The 20710-nt window shown below is 41.0% G+C and overlaps 1 protein-coding gene across 3 annotated transcripts in view; it reads right to left on the bottom strand.

Moving 5' to 3' along the window:
* NKAIN3 (sodium/potassium transporting ATPase interacting 3) overlaps positions 1–20710 on the bottom strand; it is a 621391-nt gene that overhangs the window by 3906 nt on the left and 596775 nt on the right. Inside the window, exons 6-7 of one of the 3 annotated variants that reach the window (XM_032316115.1) lie at positions 6402–6471; positions 4956–5444 (exon numbers count right to left, since the gene is read on the bottom strand). The exons of 1 other annotated variant lie outside the window; for it this stretch is intronic. In XM_032316115.1, coding sequence (XP_032172006.1) covers positions 5402–5444; positions 6402–6471 — 113 coding nt within the window. In that variant the 3' untranslated portion in view covers positions 4956–5401. Of the gene's footprint in view, positions 1–4955; positions 5445–6401; positions 6472–20710 lie in introns of those variants that run through there. One more of the 3 variants, XM_032316116.1, reaches the window with a different exon arrangement.

Genomic DNA, 20710 nt, shown 5'->3' with positions numbered 1-20710 from the left:
ATGACAAGTTCTGAGAAGATTCCCGAGAGTTCTTGGAAAGACGGGAATTGACAGTTTCCCTGGAGGGCGCCAAGCAGATAAGAGTTTTCTCATTTTGGAAAAGGCTTCACATGCTTTACAAGGCAATGTGAGAACCAGGTTCCACAAGGGTCTGGGGGCAGTGAGTCAGGACACATGTCAAATGAGAAGTTCTCAGTGATCCCAGTGAGGCATGGGGCAGATGACTGACCATCGGTCACGGTCATGGCAGACCCTATTTGCGTGTTGCTGGCTGCGCTGTTGGTGGCATCAGTCCTTCCTGGTAAGAACAGTGGTGCGAGAACGGACTAGCCTAGTGACGAGTCTGAGCCATATAGACATGGCCATTTCACCACTACATTGTCGGATGGCCACACATTAGAATATGTTCTTACGTAGCTTCTAAAATGAATTAGTCATTTCCTAGGATGGATCACAGAGTTATTAATATCAGTGACAGAGGGAAAGTGCTCAGAAGAGAGGAGGAGCACGAAGCCCAAAGCACAGCCCTTGGAGTTAAGTAAGGCAGGCGCGCAGGGAAGCCTGGCTCTTCTCTGGGACAACCAAGAAGGGGCTGGGCGTGTTACAGGTTGTTGCGCTCTCCATTCCTGAGGCTGTTGGGGGGAAAGTTAATGCCTGTTGTCAGTGCCCCCCGTTTCCAGGGACTGATGGAAGTCCTTAGGCAGCAGAACTCTGCCTACACTCAGCAATGGAAGGCAGCTATCCTCCAACGCCGACACTACACTCAGCAATGGGAAGGGCGGGCAGCCCTAGGTTCGAGCAGATTACAGACACCTTGCGCTGTGTGCCACAGGGGACAGAAAGAATAGATAGAGAAATGTGGAAGTGTGAAAGATAATCAAGGGCAAATGAAAACAGGATAAGGACAGAGAGTTATCATTTTATTAATCTTTAGGGGCTTGATCGAGAAAGAGGGGTGACGGAGAGAATGCAGGTCGTAGACTCCAGGTTCCTCCATGGTTACTGGCTTATTTATTTATTTATTTATTTAGCGAGATCTTGCTTGCAGTGGGGGTGGGGGGTGGGGGGTTGGGGAGGGTGGGAGAGGAGCAGAGGGAGAGAGAGAAAGAATCTTAAGTAGGCTCCGTGGGGCTCCACTCAGAGCTAGATCTCACGACCCCGAGATCATGACCTGAGATGAAATCCAAGGCTGGAGGCTTAGCCCCTGAGCCACCCAGGTTTCCCTGATGGCTGCTGGTTTTTAAATGAATGTTTGAAAGCACATTGTTCTGACCTCCCCATTTCCTATGCACCTGCACACGTGCACCTCTGTTTGGTTCTCTTCCACGGTTCTTAATCGAGGTGCTGTGAATGCAAAGTGGTCTGGCACCAACTTACAGGGACACTGATATGAAGGAGTTTTTCTCAGGGAAGAGCAAGTGGGTGTGACCGTCTCCACTCTGTCCAGCAGCCAGCCATTAGAGGCCAATTTCCTCTGGCCTTGGACCATTAGAGGCAGAGAGAGACCAGGCAGTGAAGGAAGGTGCAAGTGAGCGCTGATGGTAGAACCCACCTAACATGGGAATTAGCCTCATCTGTCCTCGTATTGCGTTGCAAGAGCCGACACTCAATCAGCAGCAGCCACCTAGCAGGTGACAATTTTTGTGAAGAAAAATGAGTCTCCAGCCAAGGCAATCAGACAAGTGTAGATGCGAGAGAAAAGTGAAGTTCTCATTTGGAAACCTTAGAAACAGATTGGCTGAACGTGGGGGAATAAGCTTTTCTATAAAGTCTCTCTCAACGGCAGTCGTGGGGCATCTTCTTCATAGAAATGTCTAACGTCATCCAATCTCTCTATCTCTATTGTAGAACACAGTTTTTGAGGGCACCTGGGTGCCTCAATGGGTTAAGCCTCTGCCTTCAGCTCAGGTCATGATCTCAGGGACTGCCCAGCGGGGAGCCTGCTTTCTCCCTCTCTCTGCCTGCCTCTTTGCCTACTTGTGATCCCTCTCTCTGTCAAATAAATAAATATATTTAAAAAAAAAAAAAAAAAAGAACCAGTTCTGGAATTCCACTGCTGCTTTTTTTTTTTTTTTTGATGAAGTACCTTGGTCTAATTATTTCTATCTGAAGAATTACTGCCACATAGAGTGTGATTTTCCCACTACCCAGTTGCTAACCATCTTGATTTTGACACACTTTAATTTAGCTGCTCACTAGGACGTTCACTGAAATTCCATGTCTCTTTCATAGCTGCATGTTTTCTGTTTTTTTTTTTTTTGCCAAAGTGATTTTTCTTTCAGAAAAGTAAATCAATCTGCTTTTATTAGCCCTCTCCCCTTGGTATTACTATAGCCTCCATAATCAGCAGCTTGGTAGGTGTCCTGTTCAAAGCCACCACTGACCACGTGTTTCACGGCTCCAATGACAAGAGCCACACTTGCTGTTACCCCTCATGAAAGGTGGTGTCGGCGTGTGGTGGCAGGGATGGAGGAGGCCCTGGCAGAGACCCAGGATCTTATCTGAGAGTTACAACGCCCTCACGGATGGCTGTGCCAGGAGATGGACTCCAACACAGGCTGTCCCTGACTGGTGGGTCGCATATCCCAAAGCCAGACCCAGACAACATCCACTGAAATCATTTCTATAGCATCTTTGCACTTTCAATATATATATATTTTTAGATTCTATTTATGTATTTGACAGAGAGCACACGTTGGGGGTGCAGAGGGAGAGGGAAAAGCAAGCTCGCCACTAACGGGGACAGTGATGTAGGGCTGGAACCCAGGATCCTGGGATCATGACCTGAGCAGAAAGCAGACACTTGACGGAGCCAGCCAGATGCCCCTTTATTTTGTGTGTGTGTGTGTGTGTATGTGTGGTATTTCACCAGTGTAAGGCTGATGGGCCCTGCCCTATCCCCTCATAGTGTGTGTTTGGGGGTGGTGTGGGGGACACCCAAGGCCTTCCTCTTATTCTATACCTCTCATGTCTCTTCCCCATGCCAGACTAGAGTCAAACTCACAGGATCTTCTTTCCCCACTGATTCTGCCAAGCCTGGTCCCTTGGCTGTGGTTTCGCTGGGTAGAGGTAGGGATAGTGGGAATCTTGTTTACCTATACACATTTTTTTTTAAAAAATTCAAGTACAATTAACATCTAATGTTACATTGGTTTCAGGTTTACAATATAGTGATTCAACAATTCCATACATTTCTCAGTGCTTATCGCAAGTGTTCGTCTTCCCTTTGTCGATTTCACCCACCCCTCCCCCCACCTCCCCTCTGATAACCATCAGTTTGTTCTCTGCATTTGAGTCTTTTTTTTTTTTTTTTTTTTGGTCTTTTTTTTCTTTGTTCATTTGCTTTTCCTTAAATTCCACATATGAATCAGAGCATATGGTATTTGTCTTTCTCTGTCTCACTTATTTCACTTAGCATTACACCCTCTAGGTCCATCCATGTGGTTGCAAATGGGAAAATCTCACTCTTTTTTATGGCTGGCATCTCCACAGCTTTAGGTATGAAGAGTGATGTTGTTAAATGGTGGAGCCATGGCTGCTGAGGCTCCGGGGCCATCCCAGCCAGGAGCCATCAAGGTTCCTGCTCTGCTTAAACATCTGCTTCCTCCTAGGCTTGCTCAGGTTCTGTGACCCCTAGGACAAACTCTAGATTGGATAATCATGAATTTCAGCTTCACCCTCTGTAGAATGGCCAAGCAAATTCGCCTCCATGCAGGGGACACCCATTCTTTCTGCTTTTGATTAACTCATCATCTTTCCTAAGTTAGCTCAGGTATCAACCCCTAGTCCATCTCCTGCCCCTGCAAGTGTAACTCCATATGTAAAATGCCTTCTCCTATCTCATCACCCCCAACACGCACATTCACCCACTATGTGACTGTGGGAACACAAATGGGGAATTTATGATTGGGAGCAATGACATAATCAAACATAAGAACGAACGCTTCCTATATAAATCGGCAATGGACTGTCTGCTTGTAACTACCCTTGAGATTCAAAAGCTAGCCTTCCACATACGTGGACTTGGGAGTGTGGTCAGGATTTTCACGATTCCATTACTAAAGTGGCTTCCTCATAAAACCTGGCTTTGCACTCTATGGAGATTAAAGGGACTTAATGAAAGTAAAACACCAACATTCCCTTCCCTGTCTGACAAGTCATACAGAAGCCTGGTTTTTTCTCCAACCTGTTGCTGGGTGGTGATATGACATCACTGAGCTGGGCACTACAGAATCCAAGATAATGGCCTTATTAGAAGAAAGCAAGCAGGCTGACTGATGCCAACTGGATAAACAGCACTATTTGTATACCAGCGGGGAGCACAGTACTGACCTCTTCAATTGTTTCATGCACAAGGATTTTAATTTAGGTTTAGTTTGATCTTTCAGATTCCTACTCTCTTCATGGTTGAAAGGCTTTCCATATTCATCTGACAGTAATACGCATAATCTGTCAAAGCAGGAACTTGTTCTATCGCTTTCTGCAGCCTGTAGTTGATGCTGCATTCCGCTAAAAAGGTGTGAGAGTTCGTCAGAGAACAGGGTAGTTGAGAAAACCCTTTGAGGAGGCAGTAGAGTTGATCAAAGCCTTTCAGGTAGTCTCATGGGTACAGTTCATGTACTCTTGGTTCACAGAGAAAGGACAGAGTGGCGGGAGCATAGACGGCAGTCACTTGCCCCTGGGCCATGCCAGAAAACACTGTCAGGTACATGGATACACACGCCATTCAAAAAAGGAGATTCTATTAACAACATTAATCAATTGCAATTTTAATAACCTTCCTTAATAGAAAGATGTTTCTTACATCTGAACTGCATTTTTCATATTGCAATTTCCTCTGCTGGGCTATTTTTTTTTCACAGTGGAGATGAAAGGAATCATTCATCACCTTCTTTATTAAATAACAAATGCACATTAGACTCTCCTAGCCACTACTAGGCGTTGTTTCCCTTCTTTCCTCACTTCCAATGCACTCATCATCGTTATTATTGTCACAATCTCTGCCAAGTTCCCCAGATCCACAAATACCAACTTTTGGAGCACATCATTTACGAGCACTCAGTAGCATGAGTAATGAGGTGGTGACTGCTTAGTCCCAGAGTGTTATATTAGGTGAATGATTTTCCAAATTGGATTTGCTTTAAGAAACCAACATTTATTTAAACATCTATCATGTGACAGGCACAGCGCTGATTTGTGTAGCTTGTGAGCTATGTTTCCTTTAGATCATTCTGCCAGAATAAAACTAATTCAACCTGGAGAGGCTAGAGGAGCCAGGGCAGGCTTCTCCAGGCTGGGGGTGGGGGGGTGGAGGTGGGGCTGCAGAGGTGGGCAGGAATCATGATGGCAAAGAGGTGGCAGATGAAGACTTCCTTGTGTGTTTCTCACAGAAGAACCTGTTTTACATCATTTTCTTTATCACCACGGAATTGTAGACCATTGGGCTGAAAGAACAGGAAGGTCATCTGAACAAGTCCACAGCATCAGGGGTGGTCTTAGCTCATCAATCAGAAGAGATCCCAGCTCTACCCCTGACTACTAGTGGGGCTTTGGGAAATTTGTCTAATCTCTATGCACCTCTGTTTTGTTTTTAATGCAGTGGGACTATTCATTAATACAGTATTTCCATGAGGGTTAAGAGAGACAATCCATGTTGAATGCACAGGATAGATGTTAGTTTCAGCAGCTATTTTTTACTTAGAGTTTTCTAGGAATGGAGTCACTGTATCTATTTTCTTGCTTTCTGGTATTTTACCAATCAGGTGACCACAGCTCTTTCCTTAAACTCAACTGACATCTGTTCAGGTTAAGGTGTTTTTGTTGCAGCTGTTGACTTGCTTTCATGTCCTCTGGGAAGAGTTAGTCAAATATTGGAGAATGAGGCACAGCCATAGGCAATTTTACCTACGCTATACTTATGTCATCCCATTGAATCCATCCTCCCTCTTCTGCCTATGAAACCATCTTACGGGTGGGAGAACCAAGTCTCAGGGCTGTCCAGGACGGCCCTGACATGACACACATGGAGCCTGGCTTCTGACCTAATCTTTCTCCCCCTTTTCCCTCTGTAATGTAGCCCCCAAGTTACATATTTAGTTTCTCTTCCCACAGACTACATTATCATTTTTTTTTTTTTCCAATTTGGCAATCAACCTCTGACAAGAAAAAAAGTCAACAAAAATACCATTTTAGAAACATAAAGCATGTTACCTATTTCAAATTATTCTTGGAATGAATAATAATAATGATGATGTTGGGTTACATGTAAAAGGTGTGGTTTAAATATGAGTGGAAAATTAAACCAATGATTAGTAGTAGCAGGTCCAAATTATTTCAGGTTTGGTTAGTTTTGACCAAGTTAGAAGGATTAATATTTTCCATCTCATCACACCTTTACTTACAGGTTAACAGGCTTTAACTCAACATGATCCTGGTAGTAGGAGTGTGCATCAAGTCCGCCTATGAAATCAACTGAAAATATAACATAGCCCCATGTGAATAAATGTGTATATAAAAACACACATAATACTAGGTGTTTAAAATAGAACACGGGAAAATAATATCAACAAAAAATCTGTCTACCACAAATGGAAAAATGTGTACTCAATATAAAAGGCTGCTAAAAATATTAGCAATGGTCAAAAAACAGGGAACTTTTAAGAAACACATTAAGAACTTGGGCTATTATGGACTACAAAATCAAAGTTGTTATTGACTTTAGTGAAAAATGAAGTAACATTAAATAACATTAGATTTTAAATAATGTGTTTGGGCATACGGATATGCCCTTTCCCCCTATATATCAGAAGATATACCTTCTCGTCTTATTGCCAGAATCCACTTTTTGTTCTTAAGAATATTTATGACATCATTAGAAAGACCTTTGAGAAGTCACACAATCTATGTCCATGCCTTTTGTCCTCAAGCCATCCTTGACAAATAGGCATCTTTTGCAAAGAAGTTTTCATCTCTTCTCTGGTTGCACGGTACTGGTCTCACAGTCTGTATAGAACCACTATGCTGATGACATTCATTCTAATTTCTTTCCGTTTTGATCACAGCTTCTGTCTTTCTTTTCCAATCACAATGTCCATGGCTAATCTTAGTTTACATCTTTTGTTCTTTTTGGGGAGGGTAATCCATTAAAAGTATTGGTTACTTTACATCAAACTTTGGTTATATTATGGCACTATAACATGAACATACATGTAGGCATAGAGGGACACTGAACTCTCCATGAGGGAGCATGTGTTTAGGTATGTAATATTGTGTCATATCCTTAGCTCAAGACAGGCATGTCAGTGACCTGTGATTTAGAGAGGGATGACTGTGTTGGCCTTGAGGAGCTCCTGTCTGAGGTTACCAGAAGTTCTACTGAAGCCTTGACTTAATCTGGGTGTAGTCGATCAATTCCTGGCCTGCTGTATCCTTTTACCTCAATTGAAGAAGCTGAGATAAGGCTGGGTCAATCAAAGCTTCACCAGATCACTGTGTAGCCATGAGTTTTGGAGTCCCGTAGGGTACACAACAACCAGGTGGCAAGAACCATTTCCAGGCAATCCCCTTGGAGACTAGAGGAATCTGAAGCCCATCCTTTTCCTACCAGATCACATAAGTTACCCGGACACTATGTTAGGGAAAGAAACAGTGAAAGAGGAGTCAGTCTGTGACAAAGATCTTCCCAGAGAGAATAAGCAGTGCTTAGGGACCATTTAAGTGGTTGGATTGGATAAAATTTTTATCAGATTAGATATCTAATCAAACATTGACTCCATCTTGCTGACCAATGGGTGGGAAATTAGAAGGAAAATCACACCAATTAAAAGTTGAATGAGCATGTGATTACAAGGCACTTTCCAAAGTTAAAGAGGGTTTGTAAGTAAACAAAATTATAAATATATACATTTGTGAATAAAATCATTCAATTGAAAAATCATATTCAAAGTAAAATCTTTTATAAAAATAAAGATAGCATATATCTGTATGCTTTACAGTTTTTTCAAAGACTTATTTATTTATTTTTGAGAGAGAGAGAGAGGGAGCAGGGGGAGGAGCAGAAGAAGAGGGAGAGAATCTCAACCAGACTCCCTCTTGAGCACAGAGCCCAGTGCAGGGCTTGAGACCAGGACCCCGAGATCATGACCTGAGCAGAAGCCAAGAACTGGATGCTTAACTGACTGAACGACCAGGCGCCCTGATATCTGTATGCTTTAAAGCCAAACAAAAAGAAAACTTTTTTATATTGATCATTTGAACATTAAAAAGTAACATTAACAGAATCATTTTTGGTATAAATTCATGGACTATATGAATCTGCTCCTTTGCCATCTCTATCTCTAATATACCAGATCAGCAGAATATTCCTGCAATACATATTTTTCAATATGGTTTTATTATTTTTATAGATTAATTTATAATCTTATTCAAAAAATTTTTTATGGTTAGTAAAGATGAAATTGTTGATATCTTTTAAAGATTTTATTTATTTATTTGATAGACAGAGATCACAAATAGGCAGAGAGGCAGGCAGAGAGGTGGGGGGAGGCAGGCTCCCTGCTGAGTAGAGAGCCTGATGCGGGGCTCGATCCCAGGACTCTGGGATCATGACCTGAGCTGAAGGCGGAGGCTTAAGCCACTGAGCTACCCAGGTGCCCCGAAATTGTTGATATCTTACTCAACTATGTAAATCATAATATTTTTAACTATGGAAATACTCTCCATTAAGGCGCTGGTAATCTCCAAGCAAGTTTGTTGAAGAGTGGATATGTGTAATGTTATTTCGTCCAAATACTCTCCCAGGTACTGTTATTTTTAACCTTCATTTAGTGTATCTTTGCCAAGATTTGTATAAGACAACAAAATAAATTGTTATCTCTTCATGATTTTAAAAAATCAAATATAAATGCTGCAACATTTTTAGGCCTTCTCATAAATCAGCTTGTTTTCATTTTGGTGCAGAATATAAATTCATCCAATTAAAAACAGGAGCTCTATCAAAAAAGTCTTTTCTCAAGTCGAGATATTTCAAGAGGAAATTATAAAATTGAAAAATTAAATCTTGCCTAACATCTGAGTTCTCATTATTTAATTTGCCTGGTTCTCTTCGGTCTGCATTAATTTCAATATTCTCCTTTTTATAAATTCTCAATTACTGCCATTTACTAAAAGGTGCAAAGGATGATTTTGGGGTGCTTCATCTGTTGACTGATTCAATTTAAGTTTTCAACTGACCTCAAATGCAATGCAACTAAAATGTAGAAGTTTCATTTCTAAAAATGCTCACAACTATTGGAGGAAAATTAGACTGATTTTCAAAATATTTCTTTAAAGGCTCAAATGTTCCTAACTCTGATGGATGAAAAGAAGCAAAGACAGATAATGTATTCCACTATGCTCAAGTTCTTTGTTTGTTTTCAACATCAAGCTCATTACCAAAATGTTTTCAGGTAAATGCAAATCAAAATCAGATAATAACAAATGTTAGTGAGGATGTAGAGAAATTAGCACCCTCAAACACAGCTGGAGGGAATGTAAAATGGTGCAGGCACTTTGGAAATCGTTCCTAAAATGGTTAAACAGAGTTCCCATATGACCCAGTAGTTCCACTCCTAGGTACAGACCCAAGAGAAATGGAAACATCATGTCCTCGCAAAAATTTGTACATAGATGTTTATAACAGCATTATTCATAAAATCTGAATGAAGAAAAAAATACTATAGTTTATTTATGCTACTGTGTGTATGTAAACACTTATATGTAATGTATGATATAATATTAGGTATATACTATATATTATAGGTATTATATATACATTTATATATACATATACATTTTGAAAACGAGAGTTTCTATTTTTGTCAGTAAAACATTGCAGCTTCATTGGGAGGCAGTTACAGTTCTGAGAGCCCTCAACTAACCCCACTTTGCAGCTATGAGCTGGTGCACCTCTGCCTGGCACTGAAAGGAGTTAGCTGTCTCTGCTACTCCTGTCCAAACACCTACTTTTAATCATTGATTGACCTACATGCTCTCCTTGAAAGAAAAGTCCTAGTTACACTTATCCTTAAAGATTTGGGGAGAAGATGGGATGGGGGGTGGTGGCGTTGGTTTTCTTACATATTTAAACATGTGCTAAAAGGAGAATTCTACTCATTGCACTTGCTTCTCACACATCTTGAGGAGAATTTGAGCTTGGTGTGCTATCAGTTTACCCAACCTAAATTACCCTAATACAATTATTAATGGTAATATTTCATTTGAAAACCAAAAAATCTAGGACAAAACCTAAACTAGACAGGATGTCAGGACAACTGTGTAAACAGGGACCGTCTTAACCCAACAAGGACACATGGTCATCCCAGTGGGTGGCACGATAAATGAGCTACACTTTCTCCACATATCAGAATTCTAGTGTGAGGTAAAATTTTCAAATCTTTAAAATTAAATAGTGCATATTGGTAAAATTTAAAATATCAAGCTTCTAGAACTAGACAAAATCTCCAAAACGGTAACTATTAAGGAAAAATTATTGAAAAGTAGGTAATTTTATTTCATTTATTTATTTATTTATTTATTTGATAGAGATCACAAGTAGGCAGATGGGCAGGCAGACAGAGAGAGAAGGGAAAGCAGGGTCCCTGCTGAGCAGAGAACCTGATGCGGGGCTCAGTCCTAGGACCCTGGGATCATGACCTGAGCCGAAGGCAGAGGCTTAACCCACTGAGCCACCCACGCGTCTCTGAAAAGTAGGTAATTTAAAAAAAAAGGTAGATACTTAAGAAACTGAAAATATCAAGAATTCTTTATGGATGGAAGGCAATGTGGTTTTTTTGGCAACAGAAACCTACAAGCCATGAGATGATGATGCTCCTGTATAAAAATTAGTTTTTTATATGTATACCAACACTTGCCATTTACCAGAATGGGAAGATTGTTCAAGTAAAGCAGTAAATTGGAGCCTAAATGGAGGGTGAGTGTGCTGATTCTGAAAGCTTTCTTTTTTCCCTAATGATGTCAAATGCTTTTAAAAAATGAATTTTTTAAAAGATAACAAAAGACTTGAAAACAAGTCAATAGGCAAGACTTTTTTGCCTTTAAGTTTTCCATAAGGGAATTATATTATATGATTAAGAAAGTAAAGCTACTATGCATTCTAAAATTCATTTTCATGAGAAAGATGTAAGAAGATACTGAATTAAGGAATTTTTCCAGTAGAACTAAGATACATTTCAACAAAACATGAGAAGGAACAAAAAAGGCAGAGACAAGTTTTCAGAGGTACTGGAAGAAGAGGAATGGAAAGGAAACTCCCACGAAATCTAATTATTCCAGTGAGAACAGCATATGGGGATCTCTGGCAGAAGGGTGACAGGCCACGAAGAGGTGGGAAAGGCAGAAGGACGCGGGGTGGGGGAGGCAAGGGAGTGGGTGTGGGGGGAATAGTTTGCTGGGAGACCTGAAGGACAATGAACTTGAATTCTGTACACTCTGTATACTTTGTATTAAAGTCTTGAATAGTTGGCCTCAGCTGTCCAGAAAAGCAAAGCCTTGTTCTCTTTACCCATTCTCGGAAACTGAGGTGTTACTATAAAAGATCCCACAGGGACAGCCGGCAGCCAGGAAACCTCATTGTTTGCCGTCCTTTCAAATGTATTTCCTGTGCCAGCTTCCAACAGCACAGCCAAGCAACTTCTTGGAAGAAATCATATTACTTGTAACCAAATATCTTTGTGGTTACTTTAGGCATTCCATATCCCTGATGAGGATTCTCCCTGACCTGAAGGAATTACAAATCTCCTCTAGATTTAAAGCAACAGCTCACTGTACAGTTTGGGGGTTGTTTTCCCCTTGTGAAAGATACACAACCAACTGCAACTTTTCTATTTGACTACAGGAAACTTTCTGTCATAAATGAAGTCTCCAATACCCAAGAAGTCTCCAATACGCAACTCAGGGCTACTGACTCGGTTCCTCACTCAGACATTGCAAACCCGATTGATTGTGTACATCTGAAGCAGCAAACACGTTTGTTTAAACATGGACCTGAAGCAGTGCCATTTCCAGTGAGAGCACAAGCTATCATGTATGCCCCAGGTTTAACTATAGTCACCAAATAATTACTGGAATATAGGTGTTTTGTTTCTGACCCAACTTAAGCTGCGTGTTGCATGTCACTGAATTAAGAAACACCGAGGCCCTGGAACATTACCTTTAACTCAGAGCAGTGTAAAGACTCAGGAAGATGAGACCCAATCAACATATCTATTCCGAATTGCTTCCTGGTCTATCACTGTTCCTGCTATTCGGATAGGAGACAGTTCTAATACACACGGATTGTACTAGTTGCCAGGAAGTCTGAAGGAGGCATTGCTCAGGGCATCAAGAACTCAAATATTGGGACTGTTGCCTTGTGATTTACTTGTTCTGTGATATGAATTCATAAGAGAAAAGCCGAGGTAGAGGCTTTGCCACCAACTGAGTTCACATAGATAGGATTCTGCAGCACCCTGCAGATAATGAGGGCTTTTAGGAAAGACCAGTGATTTCGGAGGTAGCTGGCAACTAAACTCTGCCTGCGCTACTAGGGAATGAGCTACTTTGCAGCATCACTGATCTGCTGTCATCTGTTGTCTGCAGAACAGGAGACTTCAAAGGGCATGCTGTGCTGGGCCAAATTGCAGGCTGTGGTCGGGCTGTGCCTGGCGCCATGATGGGTGTGTGGTGGGCACAGTGACTGGCCAGTGCCCTGAAGCACTGTGGGTGCTCAGAGAGGGTGGCCGGGGCTCTTGTGCTGCCTGTTCCAAATGGCTTTAGGAACCCGAAGAGCCCTTCAGGCAGACACAAGACACCTAAATGCAACCTTAATGGCTATTGCTTGTTGTTCTCTTCATGATGCAGGGAGTTTAAAATGGCTCCCACCTTTCAGAAAGTGCGTGTAACTCAAAAAGGGAAGCACCTCCACCCATTGTGATGTTCAAGGATAAGTCAGCTCCGGGCCAGGAGAGCAGAGTCCTCAGTCCTAGAGGTTGGGCTGTCCAGATCAGAGTGTTTCAACATTTTTACCTCTTCTTGCCTGGTAACAGCCATGAGAAATGGGCTCTTCTCATTTCTGTCTTGTCCTCCTCTGTCTCAGACATGGAGACCCGATATCACTGTCATTGCCATTACCGGCAGTTTCGTCTGGAAAACACTGGGAGCGGTCACTGGGAGATTCTGGAGAGTCTGGGAGGAACCCCAGGTCTGTCCAGAATATCCAGCCTCTCCTTGTCCTAGGGAGAGGGGAGGGGAAGCATTAAGAGACCAGTAGTCTTCAGCTGGGGAATGCATGCCCAGATGGACAGACTTTGCAAATGGGGTGCAGTTTCAGGTGCTTGTTCGAAGAGCCCGAATTCCAATGTATGTGTCCTGAGAAAGTACCTGATGCCGTTCTGGTTCTTGGTTTCTCCAGCCTCCTCCATAACTGTCTTCTTTCCACTTTACCATGAAAGGTATTAATCTCGGCCATCTGGAATCTTATGTTGGTGCCCTACTATCATCCTCCAGGTCACTAAACAACACAGCTGTTTCGATTTCACATGATGATAAAATAATAGCTACTCATGACCAGGTAGGTGGCTCCTTTTTTTTTTTTTTTTTTTTTGCTTTCAAAAACAATTTTGTAATAAATTTTAGTACCTTGAAAATATGTTTCGGTACTAGATCACTGTGTACTTTTTCACATATATCTTCAGCCACTCTCCCTATAATTTCACTCCTCCCCACCTGTCCTTCCTTCTCCCCTGCTTTCTTTTCTCTTGTATGCTTATCGCTATTTGCCATGCTGTATTATTTATTTTCCTTTAAAAAATATTATTCGTTTTCTGACTCCCTGACTACAATTTAAGTTTTATGAAATAAGTATTTTTGTCTGATCTTGTCTGATTTTGTTCCTTGCTATATACTCAGTACCTAGAACAGTGCCTGGTACAAGCTAGGACCTTAAAACTATCGGCAAAATTCCTCAAAAGCAAGGAACTAAAATAATTGAATGACTTCACTATAACCAAAGTCTTTCCATTCCTATATTTTTTCTGTGTGCAAAGTTTCTATATATACAACACTAGCACCACATACTGAAATTAGGTGAGGTAGGCTCTTTCATCCTAGCAATAACTAATATTCACCCATGAGTACATGGACCAGTCAAAAAAAAGAAACACTCCCTTTCATTAAGAGGTACTCTTCCACTAAATGTTTCATTTTATGTTTAAGTTTTCTTTGGATACAGTTATAATTGCAATTATTGTTTATCGACTTGACTGAGGAAATGGAAACGTTTTACACATATTGATGAATAGTTTTATGTTGCTCAATCATGTTGGTAGCCAATAACTGTAAGTATAACCCCATCCAAAGACAAACTTTAATACTTAAAACCTGGTCACAGGAAAAACTTAAAAAATTTTTTAAAGGGGCGCCTGGGTGGCTCAGTGGGTTAGGCCTCTGCCTTTGGCTCGAGTCATGATCTCAGGTCCTGGGATCGAGCCCCGCATCGAGCTCTCTGCTCAGCAGTGAGCCTGCTTCCCCCTCTCTCTGCCTGCCTCTCTGCCTACTTGTGATCTCTCTCTCTTGCTGTCAAATAAATAAAATAAAATAAATAAAATCTTTAAAAAAAGTTTTTTTCTCTCTTTCTGTCAAATAAATAAATAAAATCTTTAAAAAAGTTTTTTTTTTAAAGATTTTATTTATTTATTTGACTGAAAGAGATCACAAGTAGACAGAGAGGCAGGCAGAGAGAGGGGAAGGGAAGCAGGCTCTCTGATGCTTGGGGCTCGATCCCAGAACCTTGGGATCATGACCTGAGCCGAAGACAAAGGCTTTAACCATCTGAGCCACCCAGGCGCCCCTTAAATTTTTATTTATAGGAATAAATCCAAAAAATCTGCAAGTCCTTTACACAAAACATATTGAAAGAAATTAAAAGTGTCTTAAACAACTGGAAGAATAGAAAACATTTGTGGATTGTGAAACTCAATGCTATAAAGATATAATTTGATTTGTGGCTCAGTTAATCAATGGATTCAAAGCAATCCCAGTAAAACTTTCAGCAGTTTAACCAAAATGCTGATCCTAAAAGATATATGAAAAAGGAAAGACTCAATTCAAGATTAGTTAAGACAATCTGAAATAAGAACAATCTGAAATAAGACAGATAAGAAAGATAAAACAATCTGAAATAACAAACCATGAAATTTCCTAATTTAAGAATTAAAACTGATAATGGGGCTATACAAATTAAGAATTTTTATTCATGAAAAATAACATTTCTTGAAAATAAGATTCCAATTTATGAACAATTTTTCATTGCAGAGATGTATGATGGGATAAGAAAAAATTTTAAGGATAAACATTATATTAGGACACAATTCTATGGATCAAGTGGAATGGAGGTACAAGTTCCAAAAGGAACTGGAACAATTTAAAATTTCAACTTAATTAAAGCTTATTGAGGTATTTTAAATTTAATTTAAACATTTTTAAAGATTATTTATTTATTTATTTGACAGACAGAGATCACAAGTAGGCAGAGAGGCAGGCAGAGAGAGAGGAGGAGGAAGCAGGTTTTCTGCTAAGCAGAGAGCCCAATGCGGGGCTCAATCCCAGGACCTTGGGATCATGACCTGAGCTGAAGGTGGAAGCTTTAAACCCACTGAGCCACCCAGGTGCCCCTAATTTAATTTAATTTTTTTAACTCTAAAAAATTTTTTTAGAGAGGGAGGGGCAGAGGGAGAGGGAGAAAGAGAACCTTAAGCAGGCTCCATAGGCTCCATGAAGCCCAATGTGGGGTGATCTCACTACCCTGAGATCATGAGCTGGGCCAAAATTCAGAGTCAGGTTCTTAACCAACTACGCTACCAAGGTAATGCCTCATTTTTATCATTAAATGTTGTGATTTGTAATGTGTCAATTTATCTAAGATGGAATTTCCTGAACTCCCCTCACTTTATGGTTCTGAGTTAGGGTTGACTACAAGAGCCCTTTGTGTGAGATATGGAGGGTGTAAGAGAAGAAGCAGTTGATCTAGGGTCAACTCAGGAAGTTGATCTAGGGTCCCAGACTCCACTATGGCTTATATGCAGAGTGCTAACAACCAAGAGTGAGACCTGGTTGACAGCTGAGATCACGGTGGGATCACTGCACACAATTCAGTGGATGCTCAGCCCTGCCCCCTCACATCTGATGCCACCATGTCAACCTTCACCTCAGAATCAGGGCTGAGAGGATAGCCCTCCTTGTGCTCCTCTCTGAGGTGGCTGAAAATTACTGAAATGGCTAAGTTTTCTGGGATGTGCCTATCACGGGAAAGAAAAATCTGTTTTTGTGAAAATAAGGAAAGTTACATTTTTGTCACATCATTCGAGGGGGGGAGAGTGCATTAGGGAAGAAGTTTGTTTTCACAGTTTTGTAGTATTTGAATCCGATCTTCAGATTCTGTTATTCTGATGATAAGTTTTGCATACTTAGTGTTTGGAGCTAAATAAAACAAGACAATGGATTTGGAGCAAGATCATTGGATGTATTACATTATATATGACTCCCTGTTTCCACTTAAATTTTAATAGGCTAGCCCATTATTTTTCTCCACAGTGTGCAACTAATTTATATTTTTACTCAATATTTAAACATGAATGTTCTGGTTTTAATCTAGTGAGTGACCAATGTCTATTTAGACATTGTCTAATAGACATTAGACATTGTCTAATAGACCAATGTCTATTCTTCCTGTTCAGGAAGAATTTGGTTGTTATCCTTGTTGGAAAGAAAAGCATAATTGGGTGTTGGATAGCATATGGACTTTGGTACTTGAAGTATCTAGGTCAGGTATTAGTTCTACTTCCTACAGGTTATGTGAGTTGGGAAAGCCTCAGTGTACTCGTCTATAAAATAAGAACAGTGACCACCTCCCGGTGTGGTTGTCCTAGATGGGGCAGTGGCCATGGAGGGCTACACTCAGAAAGCATACAGCAAATGACAGGTTGTTATTGGTATTATTGGCCCATTTATCTTATTCTGATGGCACATTCCCATCAAGTATTGATTTCTGAAATTCCAGAAGCTTCCCTTAGGTTAGCGTAACCATAATTCATTAGAATTCCAACATTCTCTTCCCCCTGGTCTCCCAAAGAGTGCCTGACCTTGAGGAACTTACACTGAATTTGTGTCTAGTTTGATTTTCTCTTGTTTGGAAAGAGCAGCTAGCTTGGAAAAGGACAACACAGTTAGCCTGCCACACTTTGTAGCCTGAGGTTTATCCTGGAAAGGTGTGCTTCCCTGTATAAAGACCTGGTGCAAGAAAGGAAATAAAGCTCAGTGGAAGTAGAATTCGTGGAGCTGAGTGTCATCTGGGAGTATAGCCCTTCCTCTCGCCAAGACTGATGCTAAGTAGTCTCCGAGTCTGGACCAAGGCCCCGGGGCCCGTCCAGGGCAAACGTGACCATCACCATCACCGTTTGTTTAGCGTTTGACTGGCATTGCTTTTATTCTCTACTCCCTTGCCCTCCTACCCTCCCCCCTCACCCCTCCCGCGCCCCTGCCGCACCTCGCCCCATGCCCACATCGCGTAGCACAAAGCCCGAGGGGAGATCTTTTTTCTCGGTATTTCAAATCGCTCCGTGGGATTCTTTGTAGATAATATATCCCCTTGGTGCGAAGTCCTCAAAGCGACTTCTTCATAACGTGCTCGGCGTTACTCCTTTAGATCCAGTGATAGGCTTATTCTAGTCATTCTGTAAGGATCCCGTGGCCCGACTTTAGTATTTTATCTTTGATTCTTCTGCAGGGGAACTTAGTGGCAGTGTCCATGCAGGATGCTCTGATAATAATCATCTGTTACTGAGGCTTCTTGTCTCGCTCTTAGTTGCAAGAGTTGTGCCAACTTTGTAAAGATGCCAGTGACACATCTGCGTCCGCTCTCCTACCCCCTCAACACGCCGCACACACACTTGAGTTTTGTTTCTCTCATATTTTGACAGACAGTAGACACTTGATCTTAGCCAAAAGGCCGAGAAGCGATATATTTTGACAGACAGTAGATAATTTTTTTTCCTTTATTCCTTTTGGCTTCATCTTTAAGAGTATATTTTCTATTCTCTTTAAAGTGACTCACCTCTTTCAAAGGCCACAAAAACTGTGCTCTGTTGTGCTAGAGTAGATACACTCTTTTTTTTTTTTTTTTTTTTTTTTTTTTTTTAAGAGCTCCCTGATATGAGGAAGTTGAGAGGCAACGTGTGGGGTTTGGGGGGTAGGAAAGGAATAAATGAAACAAGATGGGATAAGGAGGGAGACAAACCATAAGAGACTCTTAATCTCACAAAACAAGCTGAGGTTTGGGGGGGGCAGAGGGACTAGGGAGAGGGTGGTTGAGTTATGGACGTTGGGGAAGGTATGTGCTATGGTGAGTGCTGTGACGTGTGTAAACCTGGCGATTCACAGACCTGTACCCCTGGGGCTAATAATACATTATCTGTTAATAAAGAAATTAAAACAGAATAAAAAAATAAAAAAAGATCTTATTTATTCATTTGAATAGGTGAGAGGGAGAGAGAGCACAAACAAGGGGAGCAGCAGCCTCCTCTCTAAGCAAGGAGCCTATGTGGGACTTGATCCCAGTTCACTGGGATCATGACCTGAGGTGAAGGCAGACTCTTCACGGACTGACCCACCCAGGCATCTGAGTAGATACACTCTTAACCCTTCAGTTAATCTTAGTTGGATGGAATGGCTGCTCACTGTTCTCAACCACTATTTAGCTCTATTGAAAGCCCTTCCAAAGTTTTATAATTTTCAGTCACTATCTGTACAGAATCATTGGTGGTTGAAGGCCTCCATGTCCCTACTGGGGGCTCATTTGGAGGAATGTTTTACTCTAGAGAAAACAAGATAAAAAAAGAAAATCCTGAAAACTCATCCGTTTTTCATTTGTATTTGGCTGCATTTCTCGCTTCTGTTGCCCTCCTGGGTCTAGATTTCTGGAATCAGATGTTCCCCAAATCAGTGCTGACAGTTGTGTCCCACTTTAATATAGTTTGTAAATAATGGAATAATGAATTTCTAAAATCACTCTGAGGTCAATAAAGTAGCATGGAATGGCTGACAGGGCAACTAATGCTCAAAAAGGTAAGGGTTAAAAACAGTCCTAAGAATTTGTCTACACAGGGGTTCTCGTTGGCTCAGTGGATTAAGCCTCTGCCTTTAGCTCAGATCATGATCTCAGGGTCCTGGGATTGGGTCCTGGGATTGGGTCCGGGATCGGGTCTGGGATCGGGTCCCACATTGGGCTCTCTGCTCAGCAGGGATCCTGCTTTCCCCTCTCTCTCTGCCTGCCTCTGTGCCAACTTGTGATCTCTGTCTGTCAAATGAATAAATAAAATCTTAAAAAAAAATTTGTCTAAACAGTTATAATTTTTCCCGAATTAATTTTTCTTAGTTATCCAGTTTTCCCCCAATATATTTTTATCATTTTCATTTGAATCCAGCCAATCAAGTCACAAATACCTGTTGACTTTGAAGTCTGTCTATAATTCCTTTTATTATCTGCTTCTATAATTCTGGACATTTCCCCTTGAATACTATTATTTTTTTAGTGGCCTCTATTATTACTTTTAGTTCTCTTTGTCCTAGGGCAATCTCTATCAAAAAAAAAAAAGTGCCATTTCCTCTGAGATCTTTTTTTGCAAGTCCTTTCCTCTTTCTGTTCAAAGAAAATTGAATCAGATCCTATTTTTCCCAAGATTAAACCCATTTATTGACCCTACATCATCTAGCAGAACATCCCAACTAGTGTGACCTGAGTAGGTATGGATGTGATAAGATATCAATTCCCTCATTCCCCGGTGTGCATGTGTGTGTGTGTGTGTGTGTGTGTGTGTGTTTAGCCTGGGGTAGCAAGCCCTCTGGACCAGTCATTTCTTGCTGGGAGAAAAGTGATTTATTTACCACAGAGTGGCCTATAAGTGTTAGCTTTCTCTATGAGTGCTGAAATATGAAATAGGTTCAGAATCACTGGTGTAAGACAGAATTCAAGGTCCCTCAAAGCTGACCCCCACCATTCACCTGGTGAACTGAACATACCCAATTACTCATCACATTTTGTGTAATGCAGGTTTTCCTTAGGCCTTCTTGACTATTTTATGGTTTTCCCAAGCCTTTTTGACATATCTTGCCCAGTATTTAAGATGTATTTTCTTTGTTTCCTTCCTCGTGATGCAATATTCTTCATTTAAGACCATGTTCACGTGCTCTGAGTAGCCATGCTTGGTGTTTTGAGACCCAATTAGCTTCTGCTTACTTTTTCTGTACATGTGATTTACTTTAAAGAGATAATTATCTGCATTTGGCTGTTCTGTAATTATTTACATGTTTGGCTCACTTATTAGAACATAAAATCTCTTGGGAAAGGGACCAAGTCTTATTCATCTATGTACTCTTGTGGCCTAACACACAGAAGTCTTTCAATAACTGTTTCTTGAAGGGATGAATCAATAAAGAGTTAGCTATTTAACCTTGATTAAGCTTTAAAATTAAACAATAATGTGCTGAATCTGGACTATAAATACTTCTGGATCTTAACAGGTCAGTGAGCATGGAACAAGAAGAGATATGAGAGAATTGCAGAATCCAATTAAAGGTATTTAAATGTCTACAAGAATTGATAACTTACCTAGAATATAGA

This window comes from Mustela erminea, chromosome 16, assembly GCF_009829155.1.
Source record: "Mustela erminea isolate mMusErm1 chromosome 16, mMusErm1.Pri, whole genome shotgun sequence".
Lineage (NCBI taxonomy): Eukaryota > Metazoa > Chordata > Mammalia > Carnivora > Mustelidae > Mustela > Mustela erminea.
Note: the sequence above shows the minus strand (reverse complement) of the source record. Positions and strands in the feature narration are given on the sequence as shown.